The sequence below is a fragment of the Semicossyphus pulcher genome, unplaced genomic scaffold (genome assembly GCF_022749685.1).
Source record: "Semicossyphus pulcher isolate SPU_LCO1_2020_fin unplaced genomic scaffold, fSemPul1.0.p SCAF_18, whole genome shotgun sequence".
NCBI classification, from domain to species: Eukaryota; Metazoa; Chordata; class Actinopteri; order Labriformes; family Labridae; genus Semicossyphus; species Semicossyphus pulcher.
The window spans coordinates 25,534,845-25,554,350 of record NW_027211691.1 but is presented as its reverse complement, the minus strand read 5'-3'; the positions used below and the strand labels follow the sequence as shown (position 1 = coordinate 25,554,350).

The window sequence follows — 19,506 nt, the reverse complement described above, 5'->3', positions numbered from 1 at the left end:
ATCACAGGAAAACTGAATAAATGAAATGCATGGATGCATGTCCGCTTAGGACTTCCATATTAAATAACAAGATTTAATGAATATAGTTTTTTAACGCCCAAGTTAATTTCAATGTTTTGTCTTCCCAAAGAAACTAAATTTACAGTCGGCCATCAGAACAAACTCCCTGAGACAGGTCTGCCTGCGTCACACCAAACCTCATTCATTTTCCTGTCACTTCTGCACCTCAATCTTCCCATCATCGCCTCCTGATTAAACGCCCTCCCTGCCCTGATACGTGGTGGTTGATAAATCTTGTCTGATATTGCCGTCGTTGTGATGTTCTGGATGTTTCCGCACGCTGTGTCTGTGCTGTAAAAAGCCTCTTTGAAGCAGGGATCTGGTTTGAATTTGGGAGCGAGACACAGATCCGTTGCACTGTTCCTGCTGGGAGAAGGCATAATACGGACACAACATACATAATGCATCATGAGTATAGATTTCAGGGGGAAGTCTGGGGGGGGGGGGGGGCTGTCAGCGTCGGTGATGTCAGCCAAACGGCTGTTTTTGCTCGATGAGGAGCAGAGCTGAGCAGAATGAAGAGGAAGGAGTGACGTCATGGCAGTGAATTCTTCAATGGGCCTGTGTGTGTGTGTGTGTGTGTGTGTGTGTGTGTGTGTGTGCGTGCGTGCGTGTGTGCAGGCTGCAGCATCATTTATCATCTCTACTTGCATTAGTTTTCTCAGTCAGTGGCTCCACCTGGTGGTAGAAACGTGTAACAGCAGCAGTGAGAGGCGACAACTTCTCTTTAACTTTTTCACACAAAAGATTCAATGAAACTTTATTCACACAGAATGTTTCAGACAGATGAAACGCCATTCAGAGTACCTCGACAGGATGAAGGACTAAAAACAGAACGCATCAAACAATCAGAGAAAAAATACGTTCATAGCAAAGACAACAAACAGCAGCTTTATTTACCGTGCAGGATCACCTCAGTCCATGGTCATAATGCACTTTACAATTAAAAAGAATACAGAGCACAAACAAAGCAGTTTAAAACAAGCAGGTTAAGTCAGGGGACCTGAGGGGACTTCCTGTTTCAGAGGAAGTGTGGCCGTGTATCCGTAGGTGTGAACGTGAGCGTTAAAGGTTGCCTGTCTCTGTGTGTCAGCCCTGTGATTGACAGGTGACCTGTTCCGGTGTAACCCCGCCTCTCGCCCAATGACAGCTGGGATAGGCTCCAGGCCCCCACATGACCCTGAGCAGGATCAGCGGTGTAGATGATGGATGGATGTGAAATTAGGTGGACTATGTTCCCTGTTTGGTCTCAGTCCCTCAAGCAGCAGAAGATTTGAATCATTCACAGCTGAGTTTACGAGAAAGATCAGTGGTATAATCAGTCTCTGCTACGGAAGCCCTAAGCGGACATGCACACATTTACTCTGTGTACCCGAGATAACGAGTCACTTCTGGTTGTTTATCTTAGTAACGTCACATGATCAGAAGTCGTATCCTCCAAACGAACAGAAGCAGGCTGAACTTCCCTCAGCTGTGTGCGATGGCAGCACGTCCTGCTCTGTGACATCACAGGGAGCAGTTCTGTTTCTACATCCACAGAAAATGATCCCGTTATCACGAGAAAACCTGCTTTGATGTCTCGAGATAACGAGATGAATAAGTCGCGATCTGGAGAAAACAACAGAAATGAATGTATCATGCATGTCCACTCAGGGCTTCCGTACTTTGGAGATGTTCTTCTATAGACTGTGCAGACTTTGTGACTCTGAGCTGACATCAGCTTTAAAAGTCCCTCTGAGATTTTGTGACGTCCTGGTCTGAGTCCTGGTGTGTTTCATTTGGAGGCCAGACTTATGACACGATCACTCAAACTACTTTCTCAGGTGCTCTGGGACACAAAAGTTGCTGTTAAGCATTCATCCTTATACATTAATATTTGTTAACATCCCTTTAATTGACCTTTATCGTCCTCCAACATTAATTTGACCTCACAGACTGTGTATAAGAAGTGGACGTAGCCTCTGATATCGCTCCTCCTCCTCTCTCTCTTTATTCCCTCAGTAAACATGTTGCTGATGACTTTATGCTCTCAGTCTTTCAAGTCTTCTTCAACACAGCATGATGTTCATTTAGTCGCTGATGCTGCCATTTACAGTCACACAGACTGTGCGTTTGGTCTGGCCTAGTCTTCTCATTACAAAATACCTTGAAGGAAACGCGTCAGTCGTGTGTAAAATAAGTTTGATTCGTCCACCTTTGAGTTATAAAATCTTCCTCATAGTCGCCTCTCGACTTGTGCTCAGTAAAAACCTTCAGAACAGATTTGTTGTCGCTTGAATCCGAGCACATCGCCTCTCTTATTTATCAATTAGCCGAGGCTGTGTGTGCAGGAGGGTTCGCTAATCCCTGCAGGATAATTACAAGGCTGCCTCGGTGTAAAGTGCCTGTTGGGGCTGTAATTGGTTTGCGGTCTGGCGGCGGCGGCGGCGGCGGTGACTCACTGCTGGGTATTGACTCGTTCTCCCGAGGTGACGATGAGCCGTTTCGTGTGCTGCTCCGAGACGCTCGGTTCATCTCTGGACCAAACCTCAGAGGGATTTTCTCAAGTTTAGATAAAAGAAAAAAACTCCTCTGCAGAAAACCGCACCAGTTCTTTCTGTTTGTGGTTTTATCATTTTCTTTCCTTGTTGTGTCTCTTTCCAACAACCACAGGGAGATGGTCACTTTGACCTTTGACCTTCTGGTTGTTGCTGCTTGTAGTGATCTTGGAAGAGACGTTAGCTCTGTTTCTGCTTCAGCTAAACGTGATATAACCCGTCCTTAATTCATGTCCAGGGTCTGTCGTCACATTATAATGTCCCTTTTTATATTCATGTTTCTATTTTGGGTCAGATGAGGTCAGATGAGGTCAGGTGAGGTCAGATGAGGTCAGATAAGGTCAGGTGAGGTCAGATGAGGTCAGAGGACTGTTTGGGGACCTCGGAATTTCATCTCTGCTTTTTGCAGATGATGTTCTCCTGTTGGCTTCATCAGGCTGGGACCTCCAGCAGATGTTTGGGCGGTTTGCAGAGTGTGACGCGGTTGGGATGAGAGTCAAGGCAAAGCTTTGGATTTGCCCTCACCTGTGGTCACGAGCTTTGGGTAGTGACTGAAAGAATGAGGTCGCGGGTACAAGCGGCCAGAAACCTTCTGAGGGTGTCTGGGCTCAGCCTTCGAGAGAGGGTCAGGAGCTCGGACATACAGAGGGAGCTCGGAGTCGAGCCGCTTCTCCTTCACATCGAAAGGAGCCAGTTGAGGTGGTTCGGGCATCTGATGAGGATTTAGTCCCATTTAGAGCATGAGTAACCCTTCATCTTAACTAGTCTGTATCAGTCACATCCGACCCTGCGTTGCTTTGAAAAACCTGCACAGAAGTATAAGTAGTCTTTGTGCTGTATGTTTCAGGTGTGTCAAAGTGTTCTTGTTGTTTGTAACACTGAACGTGAACACTCAGCAACATGTCAGTGTGTTTGTGTGTGAGGAGCAGCGTGACCTCCTCCACTCTCACTTCCTCCTGCGTCTCACAGACACGTCGGCGCGTGCAGAGCGCGTCTGTTGTCCGTCTTTAATACTGTCCTCTCGTGTCTTTCTTCCTGTCCAATGTCTTCTTTCTTTCCACCATCTCCTCCCTTTGTCCTTCTTTCTTTCCGTCCTTTTCTTTTTTTTCCGTCCTCGTCTTTATATCATACTTATACTTCCTTTATATTTTTAAAAAGTGGACCAAGTTGACAATAAGTGAAGGGATAGAGAGACGTGAAGGACATTTTTACTGTCCTTCTTTCTGTCGCTCTGTCTCTCCCGTCTTCCTTTTGCTCTCATTTCTTCGCTCTGTGTCCGACCCTTTCTTCAATACTCTGTCCTCTTCTTCTGATTTGTCTCTTTCCGTCACGTCCCAACGTTTCTTTCTTCCTGCCAACTTGTTTTCCTTTTGTTCATCGTTCTGTCCCTCTTCTCTCCGTCCTTTTCCCCTCTAGTTCGGGGCCTTTGTTTGGACATTTTTATTGTCTCATTCTGTCCTTCGTCCTGTTCCTGTTTCTGTCCTGCTGTTTCTGACTGTCCTCGTCCTGTCCTGTTGTTCAGTTGCTCTTTCTGTCTCGTCTTTTTCTGCTGTCACCTTTGCATTTATTTCTTTTTTGTTTTGTCCTTTGTGTCTTCTTTCCAGTCCTGTCAAGCCTTTTCTTTAATACTCTACTTTTTATACCAAAACTTTTCTTTGTCTCTATATGTCTCTAAATGTCCATCGTTCAGCCTCCCGTCGTCTTGTTTTTGACCTTTCTGTCCTCCTCTGTCCTTGTTTAATGTTCTCGTTTCTTTTTGTCCTTGTTCTTTTTATTTTCTCTGCCATCTTGTCCTCCTTTCGTCCCTCTTGTTCTCTGTCCCTCCCTTTTTGTCCTGTTCAGTTTTGGGCCTTTAATCGCACAGTTTTATTCTCCTCCTCTGTTCTTTGTCTCGTCCACGTTTCACATTCTCCCCGTCCTGTCCTGCGTTGTGCGCGACGTGAGCAGATCTGCTGACAGACCATAATAACCGTCCGTCAGTCCCGATGACTCAGACAGATTAAAGCCAGTCGGAGGAGACGGACGGTGACTGGTCCTGAAACCTGAAGACTCTGGTTTGGAGATAACCGGCCCCCGCCCGTACAAACAAACATGAAACAGCTGTAATGTTTCAGCTCGCCTGCTGGTGACAGATTTTCTCTGAGCAGAGGAGAGACGACATTTACAGCTGGGCTGATCCTTGTTTACACACCAAACACAGCACACATCTGCAGGTTGTCAGAGCGGACACCTTTGTTCATGATTGATGTTCGGCCTCATGTGGGCCGAGCTGCGGCTACTGAGCGCGCTCCGTAACAGAAACACCCCCGGCCCCTCTCAGTGTATGTGTCAACAGACTGAAGCTGTTTAGTTCACTGCGGAAATGTGAATTCAATTAGATCAGGTGAGATCTTAATGAGTCCCAGTCCTAACCCAAGGGCCCAGTCATTCCAAGGTAATCTGATCGGATTACAGCGATCGGATTGGCTCAAATCCGTGTTAATTATTAAAATTAATTAATTAATTAATTAATGAAAAACAACATTTTTACAGTGTAGACTGTAGACCTTTCATTAAAGCGTACATCAGCCACCCCGCGTACATCAGCCATCCTGCGTACATCAGCGACCCCGCGTACATCAGCCACCCCGCGTACATCAGCCACCCCGCTTACATCAGCGACCCTGCTTACATCAGCGACCCCGCGTACATCAGCGACCCTGCTTACATCAGTGACCCAGCTTACATCAGCGAGCCCGCGTACAGGCGACGGTTAGAAATGAAAACACATCTTTCTTCTGTCAGGCTGATCTCAGGGCAGAGCGCACATGTCAGTGAGGAAACAGGAAGTGGAACAGTGGTGACATCTGACCAATCAGCAGCAGCGTGTCATGATGACCTCACAGCCTGAAGGTCGAGGTCAGAGGAAGTGCCTGCAGAGAAAACAGATGTTTTTCACAGAATTAAAGCTGAGTCATGAAATCTGTTTCACTCGTGTTTTTATGTTTGTTTTTGTTGTTTTACATCAAATCTAATTATTAACTGTTAATTAAGACAACAATAATAATAATAATAATAATAATAATAATAATAATAATAATAGTTCCCTCTGAAGTGCAGCTTTTAAACTTCATACACAAGTACAGAACTGAAGAAGCTGAGACATATGACTGCATATGTTCATGTACTGAGCTCTACATCAGATGAAGATTAAATTAAAGCTGTACTCTCTGCTGAGGCTCCAGTTTTTGCTCTTCCAGCACTGATTAGAAAGATCATTTATGGGTTCAAACTTTTGCAGACGATTTTATTTAAGACGCAAAAAAGACGTTTAAAGTGAATTAAAGTAAGTCGACAACATCCAGTAAGTCCTGTGATTACGAAAAGACAAAAGTATTTGTTGGTGAGTCTCAGAGAAGAAGTTTTTATGTTGTTGCTGCTTTCATGATCTTTCACAGCTCTGTTGTTTTTCTGTTGATGACAGACAGCTGTTTCCTGAAGTGTCGGAGAACTTGAATTGTTGTCTTTTTTTTTTCTTGTCTTTTTGGTGCAAATTTAAAATCAAATAAATGTTCATGTTTTAAAAAAATGTCTTCCTTACAGTAAAGAGAAGTTAATCAAACATTATTACACAAATGTCCCTAAAAAGACAAAATGACTGCAAGTACAAGTCCTTAGCTTAAGTGGAAGTACAGAAGTTTTATTATTGACTTTTCTACGGAAGCCCTGAGCAGACATTTACTCGATTTACACGTTTTATCTGGAGATAAAGAGATCAATAAGTCGAGATCTGGAGAAAACAACTGAAATGACTCGTTATCACAGAACAACAGAGTAAATCAAACGTGTGGATGCATGTCCGCTCAGGGCTGCCGTAGCACAGAACCAAGAGTAAAAGTCACTCTTATGCAAAAAGGCTCCTTTCAAAGTGTTGAATTGTTACTGAGTGAGATATGTCATGTTCTTTACTTAGTACACTTAATACACTTACAATGTGTGCGTGTGTGTGCGTGCGTGTGCGTGTGTGTGTGTGCGTGTGTGTGTGTGTGTGCGTGCGTGTGCGTGTGTGTGTGTGTGCGTGTGTGTGTGTGTGCGTGCGTGTGTGTGAAAAGAGGAAGCAGTGAGTGTATATAAACTGGTGTTCAACTCGACCTCACCACCTTCTGATCTGATCATCAGAGACTCGACAACCTCTCTCCTTCAACTGAGCGGTGAGACGCACTCACACACACACACACACACACACACACACGCACACACACACATATGAACACACACTTATTTATATTGTTTTAATTCAATCTTAATTTAAGACAAAAACACAATCAGCTAATATAACAACAGATGAATACAGACAGGACTCAATACTTTAATTTATATTAAATAAACTACATTTAGTAACATAAAAAATATCATAAATACAGTGTAAAGATAAAATATATATTTATTCTGTATTTTTACGACACAGTCATGTTTATCAGCAGTCGGGTTATTCTTTTAATTAATTGTTCAGGTTTGTTTTTATGTAAATTCTGTGTCCGTCAGAGAGAAATGACAAATAACCTCACAATCCTCGTGTTGTCATACACGGCCAATAAAGAGCCGATAATAAGCTGATCAATTACATGCTGATTCATACATTTGATAGTTAGAAAAGAAGTAAAATCTTCTTTTATTTTACAATAAGTAAGCTGCAAATAACCTACTTTGTGACACCTCAGCAGGTCCTCAACCCTCATGTTGGGAGCATAGATGTAAGCTAAAGACCCAGCTCCTTCATGACCTCTGACCTTAATGATACTGATGCTATCGATGATGATGTAGTTCATGCTGACTATGATTTTCATGATGATGATGATGACTGTACTGATCTTGTTGATGTTGCTGATGATGATTATTATTATTTTTAAAAAAAACCACCATCTGTCAGCACCAGTGTCCGGTCGCACCTGAAGCGGTTCGTTGGCTCTTCCTGACTTCCTTCCCTCCTGTCTAACTCTCAGCTGTGCGTCAACATTGAACCTTAAACCTGCATTCTCTCTAATGGCCAGCAGGGGGAGGCGATCATTTTTATAATATTCTTAACATTTATATATATATGTGTATTATCTTTTGTTTTGGGACTCATTTCTTTCTGTTTTGTATTTAAATATTTAAACTTCTTTCTTCGCAGTGACGTCAGTGAAAACTTTTCCACCATCATGCCTAATCAAGCCAGCGAATCAAACACCTACAGAGGGCGCTACAGTGAGCCGGTACTGTATCACTGAGAGCAAAACATTACTGTTATTTGTTAAGGCATCATCATGTACTGTTTTATTTTTGTTGATTTTTTATTGATCTTTAGGTGCCGACCTCCAACCTTGTGAATGATGAAAATGATTTCCCGGAATTTGAACCTTTTGACGAGGAGGCCACTCCCAGAGGACACGCACCTGTGGGCGGTGAGATCCCTTTAATGAATTTGTTTATCATGCACAGAAATCAACATAATCTAAATGATGATCAATAACATGTAAACATGGTGTACTGTCCCTTTAATTCCCCCGCTCAGCTCCTCTGTCGGTGCAAAACGTCGACATGTGTCAGCCAATAAACAAACCCGACCACCGCACCACCTTCTACGACATCCAGAACTTGGTGGTCCGCCGTGGTCAGGAGTTCGTCATAAGAATCAGCTTCAGCCGACCTTTGACCCAAGGAGACGACTTCCAGATCGAGTTCCTGATCGGTGAGTTTGAATCCTGATTTCATCTCCCATTTTTTTTAAACAAATCTGGCTTTTATTTACTCCAAACTTGGAGCAACTTTCAAAATAAAAGTGCTGAAACTAGAGCTGGGACAGGGATCAGGATAACGATCCGGATCAGTATCGGGAGGAGGACGGAGCTTTGGGACCTGGGTCAGAAAGGGGATCAGGATCGGACTGGGATGAGTATTAGATAAGGATCGGGATAGGAACCAGGATTAGGGTATTGGGATAAGTATTGGAATAGGGATCGGGATGGAGATCTGGATCAGTACAGGGATCGTAGTGAGCATTGAAATAGGGATAAGAATAGGGATCAGGTTGAGATTGAGATACGTAGCAAGATAAGGTCCGGATTAGGATTAGGATTGGGAAAGGACTAAGGCTCAGGATAGGGATCTGATTGAACATTAAGCCAATGATTGAGATTGGGATCAAGATAAGGACAGGAATAGTAATGGATAAGGGTGGTGATAGGGATAGGGAAAAGAATCTGAATAGGGATCAGGTTTCGTATTGGTGTATCAGGATAAGATTGAGATATGTAGGATCGGGATGTGGATGAGGACTGGAATAAGAATAGGGATCATGAGCAGAAGCACGATAAGGTGCGGATTGGGATGGGAATAAGGATCAGGTTTAGGATGGGGATAGGAATAAGGTTAAGAATAGTGAGCGGAATAAAGATCTAGATAAGGATTAGGGGAAGACTTGTGATCGGGATGGGATCAAGATGAGGACAGATCTTGAACAACATCAGGATGAGGGCTTGTGTGAGGTTTGAGATGAGGACTGGGATACGGAGAAGCAGCTTTCCTGGTATGACTTTGAAAGCATCGTTAGAGGACTCATTCGGATCTCTTTTTCATGTCTTGAATTATTAATTAATTAATTTAATCCACATTTTCCCAGTAAACTAAACAGCTTCAGTCTGTTTCATTGACAAATACACTGAGGGGGGGGTTCTGTTACGGAGCACGCTCAGTAGCCTCGGCCTGGCCCACCTGAGACCGACAGTTAACGCTCCCTCGTTAACTAATTAGCTGATGAAAAGATGTTCGTTAACAGTCGTCTGCAAAACAATTAGACGACTGTCAGTTCATTAGGCAGCTTCACATTCATTCAGCTGGCTAATTACACACAAACACACACACAGAAACACACTCCCCATGGCTCTGTCATTAGACAACACACACACACACACACACACACACACACACACACAGCTGCTCTGTCTGACAGATGTTCAGACATATTTGGCCTCAGCTCAATTAAATAAAAATGTCTGAAATTCCACAAATAATTTCAAACATTTTAATTTCTTGTCTTCGTTTCCTGTCCTTGTATCCTCTCCTTGTTTCCTCTCCTGTCTTCATTTCCTCTCCTTGTTTCCTCTCCTGTCTTCGTTTTCTGTCCTTGTATCCTCTCCTCGTTTCCTCTCCTGTCTTCGTTTCCTGTCCTTGTATCCTCTCCTTGTTTCCTCTCCTGTCTTCATTTCCTCTCCTTGTTTCCTCTCCTGTCTTCGTTTTCTGTCCTTGTATCCTCTCCTCGTTTCCTCTCCTGTCTTCGTTTCCTGTCCTTGTATCCTCTCTTCGTTTCCTCTCTTGTCTTCGTTTCCTGTCCTTGTATCCTCTCCTCGTCTCCCCTCCTTGTCTCATCTTCTTTTTTACTGTTGTCTCCTTTACTCCACTCATTTCTTCTCCTTGCGTCCTCTCCTGTCCTTGTTTCCTCTCCTCTCTACCTCTTGTCTGCTCTCCTCGACTCCTTTCAACATCTCACTTTCTTGTTTTATCCCCACCTCCTTGTGTCTTTGCTCCTCCTCCCTTCTTGTCACCCTTCTTTGTCTCCTCCCCTGCCTTCCTAATCCATTTTTTCTCCTCTTCTTGTTTCTACCTTTTGTCTACACTCCTTGTTTCCTCTCCCCTTCTTGTTTCCTCCCATTATCCCTGTCTCCTTGCCTTATATCATATACTTGTTTCCTATTCCTGTCTCATTACCTCTCCTACCGTCTGTTTTCCTTTCCTTGTTTCCTCTTATATGTCCCCTTTTTTCTCCTCGTCTTCTCCCCTTCTCTATTCCTCCTTTCCTTCATTAATCCTCCTTCTCCTCCTCAAGGCTCCAACCCTTCTCCCAGTAAGGGCACATTGGTGGTGGTGACCTGCACCTCCCGTCGTGGTGGCCCGTGGTCGGGTCGGATCCTGGAGATGCAGGCTGAGTCTGTGGTCGTAGGAATCACTCCAACTGCGGACGCCATCGTGGGAAAGTTCCGAACCTACGTGGCCGTTGTGACAGGAAATGGCCTTCAGCGCACCAAGAGGGACACCATGACTGACATGTACCTGCTGTTCAACGCCTGGTGTCCAGGTACGAACAACCACAGAGCATCTACTGCCCCCTAGTGGCGCAGAGAGAGACGATGAGTTTTAGTGCCTCTGGGTGTTAAGTTCCAGTATCTTTGGACCCAAAAGTATTTAAAAAAAATACGGGCCAAAGTTTTAAAGCACTGGAATTACCCTGAGCATTAAGTTCAAGTATATTTAATGCCTTAATGTTTAACAGAATTTTATGACTTAAGTTCTCCCTCCCTGTGTGTCTGAACTGTGTCCTCTATGCAGAGGACATCGTGTTTCTTCCTGACGAACAAGAACGGAGGGAGTACGTCCTGAACGACTGCGGCGTGATCTATCAGGGTTCGGCTGGAGCTGTGACACACCGCAACTGGGTGTATGGACAGGTACGACAAATACACACGCATCACAACACACATAAAGACTTTAAGTTAACGTATCCTCTCCCTGCAGTTTGAGCGCGGTATTTTGGACGCCTGTATTTACATCCTGGATGCGTCTCGGATGCCGATCTACAACCGAGGAAACGCCATCAAACTGGTCAGGAAGGGATCCGCCATGGTGAGAATAACGACTGCAAAACACTCATTTACCAGCTTTACTTTAATTCAACTGTTTGAGTATCTACAGAACTTTTTCAGACAGACCAAAGCTACATTTAACATTTTTTTAGACTAGATTTTTCCATCAGTCTAGTTTTTTGTTCCAGAGTAAAATATCTCAGAAACTATCGCTTGGTTGTTTAAAAAATGTTGGTTCAGATATTCATGATTACCTGAGTCTTCATCTAGCGCCACCAGGAGTTCAAACATTTCACGTCTTGACAAGATACCGCTAAGTTCCTGTTAGCTTCAGCCTTAGCATTAGCAATTAGATTAAATCTAACGTAGGCATGCTAATTTGCGAGATTTGGCATTTTGAACTGACAGATCAAAGAATGGTTACAACAAACTTTTACCTTGCTAGCACAAGCATGCAAAATGTTAGGCTAATTCTTTTTTTTGTTACACAGCTGGCATTATAAAACAATGTGCTAAACATCATGACATGCTAGCTCGTGCACATCATGGTATGAAGAGCCATCACAACACTATCAGCTTGCGTAGTAGCCTATAGCTCAGACCTGTACATGATGGAGGTTGTATGTGATGTACTGCATCTTGAAACTCAGGAAATCAGTTCCGTTTTTGTGCATAGCAGGAGAATTATTTACCTGTTAATCCCTCGAAATGTTACTCAAACTTATTCAAGTTATTCCAAGTTTAATAATATAGAAGTGAGCCCAAGAAGCTGAGGCTAAAATGAGAAACGCTCCTGCTTTCTGCTGCTGCTGTTAAATTATATTTGTGTTAGTCCCAGAGGCTCGCTGACCTTTGGCCTTCCTCTTCCCTCAGCTGAACTCTCAGGATGATAACGGCGTGTTGGTTGGAAACTGGAGTGATGATTACTCCATGGGCACAGCTCCGACCTCTTGGACGGGCAGCATCAAGATCCTGCTGCAGTACGCCAACACCGGCATCCCTGTCTGCTTCGCCCAGTGCTGGGTGTTCGCTGGAGTCTTCAACACCTGTAAGAGCGCTTCAACACTGTCACTGTGTTACACTTTCAGACTGCTGCTTCCCTGTCAAACCTCTCAGATAATTTAAAGCATTGATCGATAACATCAAAGAGACTCCAACCAAAAAATGAAAAGTAAGACACAAAACAACCCAGAGATGCACATGGACACAACGCAACACATGCTTCATAGACTTAGACAAATATACAGACACAAACTACAAATACATGCAACCATAAAATGTGATAAAAGATGACTACAATGAGACACGACACAACAACAGGAATGCCAAACCACAAAGATCCACAAAACACAGAGACACAAGAAGACTTTAAAGAGATCCAAATGACCAGACGACAAAGAGATGGCAAAGAGACGCATAACCACAGAGAGACAACAAACAGTCCTTTTGTATGTAGCTGCATGCAGTAAACGCATTTAAATATTTCATATCCCTGCAGTCCTGCGTTGCCTCGGCATCCCAGCGAGGGTCATCACCAACTTCAGTTCAGCTCACGACAACACGGGCAACCTGAAGACCGACCTCATCTTCAAGGCTGATGGCACGCCGGACAGACGCCACACCCGGGACTCCATCTGGTTCGTACGAGTAACTTCCAGTCGTATCTGCTGATAGACCGACTGACAAGAAACTGGGCCGTTCAGAGTTTTTCTATGTCTCCTGTTTGTTTTTTATTTTTATTTTTTTTTTTACAAATTTATGATTGAAACAAGAAGCAGTTTCTGTCTTTTACTACATTTCCTACTTTTAAACGTCTGTTAGCTACTCCGCACTGCTAATTTAAGCTAGCTGGTGAGAAGGCTAAAGATACCGTTAGCAGAAGGAAGTGTTACTTATGATTAACAAGTATATTTTGATGGTCTTACATGTTTTTATCCCACATATATAGCGCTTTAGCTTAACCCTAAATAAACAAAATCATAGAAGGATAATTAGTCCGAGCTAAAAGTCCGAGCTAAAGCTAACTAGCCTAGCTACGAAGTAACTTCATTAAATAAATGCAGCGAAATAAAATATTTGTTTCTGAATCTTATATAATCTTTATATAAGTATAAAGTAGCAGAACATGAAAATACTCAACTAAAGTACCTCAAACGTGTACCTCACTGCAGTACTTGAGTAAATAAAAAACAAAATAAATAAAATAATAAAAAAGAAAATAAATCATCTTAAATACTGTATCTGTCCTTCACGCTTCAGCCTAATGATGAACAAATTAAGGCCTTACAACTGAACTAATTCATGTTTTACTGATTTACTTTTCTGTGTAGGAACTACCACTGCTGGAACGAGGTGTGTCTGATGCGTCCCGACCTCCCGCCCGGCCTGGGAGGCTGGCAGGTGGTGGACGCCACGCCGCAGGAGACCAGCGATGGTAGGACGGACAGACAGACCGGCAGGAGAAGGAGAGGGATGGACAGAATAATAACCAGGTGGAGCTTCATTTGATTCTGTGTTTTTGGTTTTCAGGACATTTTCGCTGCGGTCCATCGTCAGTCGCCGCCATCAAGGAAGGTCTGATCTGTCACCCGTTCGACTGCGGGTTCATCTTCGCTGAGGTCAGTTTGTAACGGTTAACAGGAACATTCATTTTAAACCACACAAGTATTCTCAGATTAGTTCATATTATATCATTGGATTAGAGGTATTAATGCATTAATGACTTTAAGGTTACAGCTGGTATGTGTAGTGTTTATTTTAACTACTTTATAACTTATTTTATTGTGTACATTTATTAATATCCTGCTGGCTAGCTTGTTACGTTCTGTATTAAAATAAAAAGTCTTTTTTTGCCTCTCAAATGTAGTTCAGTAAAAATATAAACACTTTCACAAGAAAAGGCCTCAGAGGAGAATTATGCTCATATTTCTTCTGTTTGTCACTGTGCAGATTTGTGACGTCTATCATGGCGATAACAAGGATAAGGATCAGTTTCATATACTGCATATAATTATACCCATATTATCACTGTCAAGTCTTTTTTGTCTTTGTCAGAAAACATCCAACACAGTCCTGCTGTTAACATGCTCACTGTTTATAAGTCTGTGTGATAAAGTCTACTGTCCAGATATTATTGTATGTTCGGTACTTTAAATACTGAATCAGATATTAAACAGACACGTCTTTATTGACACAGAAAGTAAACTTTCTCCATGAACGTGTTTATCATGTTAAGCTTAATTTAAATGATGTTTCAGACGTGTTTCTGCTGATCATCCTCTCTGACTGATCATTTTTAATTCTATATAATTCGATAAAGTTTTCTCCTCCCTCTGCAGGTGAACAGTGACGTGGTTTTCCACAAGCGGGATCGTTACGGGACTCTGAGTCCGTTCAGGGTGGACAAGACCCACGTCGGACAGGCGATTTGCACCAAGGCTGTGGGCAGCAATGCTCCTTCGGACATCACGAACACCTACAAGTTCCATGAAGGTAACACACACAGAGTCATACTTTAAATAATAAAAGGATCTGATTGGAGCTTGATGAGCAGAAGCTCGACCCAGTCTCACCTGGTTTATCTGCGCTCAGGTAGTTCAGAGGACGAGAGGACGATGGCCCGGGCGGAGGAGTACGGCTGTGAGAGGGATCACTCTGAGCTGTCTGAGCCTCAGATGGCCGTCACCATCACCGCCGCGCAGGTAACACACCTGTCTACTCACCTGATTTTCGAAGCTCCATCTACGTATCCATTCATTCATTCATCTGGCTTTGATTTTGTAACTTACGACTGACAAACTCTGTAACCTGATCCAACAGCTAACCTTAAGCTCCATCCCTCCATCCGTCCCTCCAGGTGCAGCTGTCTCAGGACGTGAACCTGGTCGTGGACTTCCAGAACCAGGGTGAACTCCCCAGAACGGTCCAAGCTCACTTGGCCGGGTCGGTCATCTTCTACACCGGAGTCACGTCCAATCACTTCAAAGACCAGGACTTCACCGTCACCGTGCCCCCCCAGCAGAGTGAGACACAGCAGAGGAGACTTGTGCATCACTGTTTGAAGAGATAAACTCTGTAACAATAAGGATATCTTCCTGTGTGTGTGTGTGTGTGCGTGTGTGTGTGTGTGTGTGTGTGCGTGTGTGTGTGTGTGTGCGTGTGTGTGTGCGTGTGTTGCAGCGGAGCGTGTGATGCTGAAAGTCACGGCTCAAGAGTACCTGCCTCACCTGGGCTCTCAGCTCTGTCTGCACTTTGTGGTGACCGGTCAGGCTGACGACCAATCACTGACCGCCATCAAGGTGCTCTACCTGCAGACCCCGGGCCTCACCATGACGGTAAAATACACACGCGCACACACACACACACACACACACACACACACACACACACACTCAAATCATTAAGAAAAGCGTTGATGTCCTGGTGGTCTGAAGGCATGAACATCACCTGGAGTTACAAGAACGACCTGCCAGTGAAACTCATCCTCACTAATATTTAGACTGCGGGAAGTAGAGGTGCGGAGAGTCCTGCAGCGCCCCCTGGCTGACGGTAGAGGACCTGCACAGTCATAGTTATGAATACAAATACCTACATTTAATTGATCTACTTTATTTAGTTATTTTACTTCCTCCGATCTGCAGAAGAATGTTGTGGCAGCACAGATTTCAAATCATGTTCAGTATTTATGATCTGATATTCTGTAGTGTGTGGGGGGAACCCCGAGGACAGTCGAGCACGTTCTCTGTGGATCGTCATGTGGAACCAAACGATAGCCAATCAGGAAACAAGCTGACAGAAGAAGGAAGCACAACAACCGCAGCCATGGCGACAAAACGTGCAGCATAAAGTAACACGTCCAGCCCGTGTTGACGCCGTCTCCACCTCTTCATCCTCAGTTTGTTCTTTTTTCTTCCTGAATTTTCAGTAAAAAGTCCAAAAACTATCATCACCACTTCTTCCTGCCCGTCGGCCGCCATGTTTGTTTACTCTAAAGTCTCGTTTGAGCGCCAGAGATTTGGTGAGATTTCCAGCTGTGAGAGTCGGACTCTGGTTGTTGCTGAATTAATGTGTTAGTGTGTGGTGTGCTGTTTGGGTCAGATCGTTGCTCTGCACACACTACAGGAACAAAACTGTTCATGTGTGGCTCGCTCACATTTTACACATCTGTTAAGGCCTTACGCTAAGGTCTCGAGTCATGACCTCATGCTTGTTGCAAACAGGCGCGCAACAAAAAAAAAAAGGCAAAAAGAGGACATTTCGAGTGTCTTTATAAATCCACCAAAAAGAACAATAACTTGTGGATCATCAGAGTCAACCGCTGGCATGTCAGTCCCTGGAGCTCTTTGCCAATAAGAGAGCAGGGAGCTAATGTTTATTGAGCTAATGCTAGCAGAGAGGAGGAAGTTAAACCCAGACCACCTGACTATACCCACAACAGTTAACACATCCCTGCACGCCTCCAGAAATCCGAGATGATATCTGAACACTGGCAGCGAGTAAATAACAGTGTTGTAGTTGCTGTTTTATTATTAACGGTTTTATTGTGTGTCTATAGGTGCATTGGAAATATCTTTTCTCAACAGAAATATAAGAATACAACTTCCTGATAATGTTTTAACCTCACTGACACATCGATCCTCTGTACTGTCTGCGTCTGCAGGTGAGCGGGCCGCCTCATGTGCAGCGGGAGATGTTTGTCAACGTCTCCTTCACCAACCCCTTCAACTTCCCCCTGCAGAACGTGAACCTGTGCATGGAGGGGCCCGGACTCATGAGCTTCAAGACTCGTTTCTACAGGTGCACACGCCTCTGATGGCATGTTACAGGTGTTGCTCTTACTGTAAACTCTGTGTTTATGCTTTTATGTGTGTGTGTGTGTGTGTGTGTTTCAGCGTCATCAATCCTCAGGCTTCAATCTCCTGGAACGAGTCGTTCATCCCTCGGTTGGATGGACAGCGTCGCCTTGTGGCCGTGATGGACTGCACCAACCTCCACCAGGTAACCTCACCAGCTTCCTGCGTTCATATTAATGTCTTTTGAAACCTTTTTAAGTGAAGTCATTAATGGATGAAATTTTCCCCAGATATAAAAGACAAATGATAGAAACACAAACAGATAGCATGTGAGGACGCCTAGCTTGAAAGTCCTCGCTAACATGCCTTACACTGCTCAATAATAGCTTGCAATTGTTGGATGTTTATAATCATAACATGACTGTTGAAATGTGCTAACATTAGCATTAGCTGTGAAGCAATAACTCTTAACATTGAAATTTAAATGCTAACTGTTGATGTTACTGTTAGCATTAAGGTCAACGCACAGCTACATAACACAACATTATGGAAATGTTTACAGATGTTAGCATGATTTACTGTAGCATTCTTGCTAACAGGCTGACAGTATTTCCCACATTTTTTAGATGTTAAAAGAATAAAATGCATGTTTATGTGTGATGATATTAGCATTAACTGTAAAGAAAATGTGCTAATTGTAGGCTAATGTTTTATGCTTTATTGGGAATTTATCTCAAAGCTACTAAACATTACAAAACATTTAAACATTTCTACAAAAAGAAACAACATTGGATAGAAATGCATAGTGATAGCATGTTAGCATACCCAATTTAAACATTAGCATTCAAGTCACCTTTCACTGAACATTACTCTGCTAACATGTTCCAATATGTAACATGCATGTTACATGCTAACATGCATGTTAGAGCAGCATGCTAACTGGAGGCATGTTGCTGTAATATTCTAATTTCAGAATTCTGTTCACATCAGCACAGACACCTGTTAAACAGAATGTTCATAAATACAATAATATAAGATAGAAATATGCACACTTAGCATGTTCATGTGTTTGCTAATAGCTTTATTAACATCCAAAAAACTGTTGTTTGTAAGCAAACATACCTTGCATGTTGACACGTGGGGAGATTAGCATTCACAGCACAAAGCCCAGTCTGTGAAGGGTTAAATGCTAAACATTAGCATGGCAATATTCTTTAAAATTAACATGCATGTTAAAATGCTAACTGTAGCCATGCTAGTGTAATGTGCTAAACTGAGCACTCAGCTCAAGGCAAAGATGAACAAACTAAAAATTAGCATTTGAGCATACAAACTGTGATCATGCTAACATTAGCATAAGACCCAGTAGCTGTTTCTTTACAATGTTATTTCAATATTTTGTTTTATTTTCTTGTTTAAAAACGTATTTTAGCATGCTGATCAAATTATATCATAGTTTTGGCAAAGCTAGCTTTAGCATGTCCACTGATGCCCTGTTGTGTTTTCTCAGGTGTTTGGAGAGGTTGACCTGGTCATTCAACCAATCGCAGCAGCTTAAAATTGTGTGGGCGGAGCCAACATGCCTATGCAAAGGCCTCTTTGATGATTCTCTGGCTTCATTTACATTTACAGGATTTTTTTAACAAAATTTTTTAAAACTTGCCTACAGATCAGGGAGGTTTGTGCGTCGTACATTAAATGAGCAACATTTAGCTGGTTTAGTTTGGATTTAATTTTTAAATGCCAAGTCCCTTTAAGGAGATTTAAATTGGCTTTTTTTAATGCAAATTCGAGAAATTGGAGAATTGTATTTTTAATACACTGATCTGAGGTCAGTAGAATCCATATTTTGCACCATGAAAAACATAAAGAAAATAATAAAAAACAATATGCTTTTAGTTCCACTTTAAACACAAACATTGAGAATGTTTACACCTACAAATATTTAAATTCAGATTAAATCCAACTCACATTTATAGTGTGTGAAAATGTTCCTGCTGATGATATAATACATTTAATTATGTCAGACACATTGGATTAAAATACAGCTAAAAACAAACAAACGTATCCGTTCAGGAATCTATGTCAATTCAACGCTGTCTATAAATTTAAAGTTTAAAGAGTTTAAAAATGAGAAATCTGCTCATAATTTAATATTGACGAGTTTACCGACCTAACCTAAAGTCTAAATCAACATTCTTACAGCTTGGTCAATAAAGAAATTATAATAAACTTTTTCATGGTGATATTTAAAATGTTTGAGCAGAAATCAGTGAGTTAAACACAGCGACAGCAACACCTCCAGAATATATGTGACAAATTAATCAATCATAAATCAACTTCCAGTCAATAACGCCGCCATCGTTCAGCTCCAGTTTTCAGCCTCCTCTCTGTCTGGATATGAAATCTGTTTCATGACGATTTTAAAGCAAACGAATGTTTCTTTTCTTTTCTTTGCTTCTTTAATACACGTTTTACTGCTGAACCTTTCTGCTAACAATAAAAGCATATTCAAACCAC

General features: G+C 42.7%; 1 protein-coding gene across 4 annotated transcripts; it reads left to right on the top strand.

The window, feature by feature from the left end:
• Positions 1 to 6,744: 6,744 nt before the first annotated feature.
• On the top strand, positions 6,745 to 19,506 carry LOC138595833 (coagulation factor XIII A chain-like). Of its 4 annotated transcripts, none has more exons than XM_069667295.1 (19): positions 6,745 to 6,787; positions 7,507 to 7,533; positions 7,750 to 7,823; positions 7,924 to 8,020; positions 8,131 to 8,307; positions 10,441 to 10,689; positions 10,941 to 11,059; positions 11,127 to 11,234; positions 12,068 to 12,242; positions 12,693 to 12,831; positions 13,525 to 13,628; positions 13,724 to 13,812; positions 14,533 to 14,686; positions 14,786 to 14,895; positions 15,051 to 15,216; positions 15,374 to 15,528; positions 16,854 to 16,990; positions 17,086 to 17,191; positions 18,497 to 19,506. In XM_069667295.1, exons 5-19 carry the CDS (start codon positions 8,157 to 8,159, stop codon positions 18,542 to 18,544), a joined length of 2,010 nt encoding a protein of 669 aa, XP_069523396.1. In that variant the 5' UTR covers positions 6,745 to 6,787; positions 7,507 to 7,533; positions 7,750 to 7,823; positions 7,924 to 8,020; positions 8,131 to 8,156; the 3' UTR covers positions 18,545 to 19,506. The 4 variants fall into 4 exon arrangements, with proteins under 4 accessions (XP_069523396.1, XP_069523394.1, XP_069523395.1 ...); XM_069667293.1 differs by having other exon boundaries at positions 6,747 to 6,787; positions 7,507 to 7,581; positions 7,750 to 7,831; XM_069667294.1 differs by having other exon boundaries at positions 6,751 to 6,787; positions 7,750 to 7,831.

Bases quoted from the DNA above. Each gene is read 5' to 3' on its own strand.
- LOC138595833 (XM_069667293.1), top strand. From the start codon at position 7,778: ATGCCTAATCAAGCCAGCGAATCAAACACCTACAGAGGGCGCTACAGT. The intron at 13,813-14,532 runs GTCAGTTTGTAA...CTCCCTCTGCAG, and splicing joins GCGGGTTCATCTTCGCTGAG to GTGAACAGTGACGTGGTTTT. The intron at 16,991-17,085 runs GTGCACACGCCT...TGTGTGTTTCAG, and splicing joins TTCAAGACTCGTTTCTACAG to CGTCATCAATCCTCAGGCTT.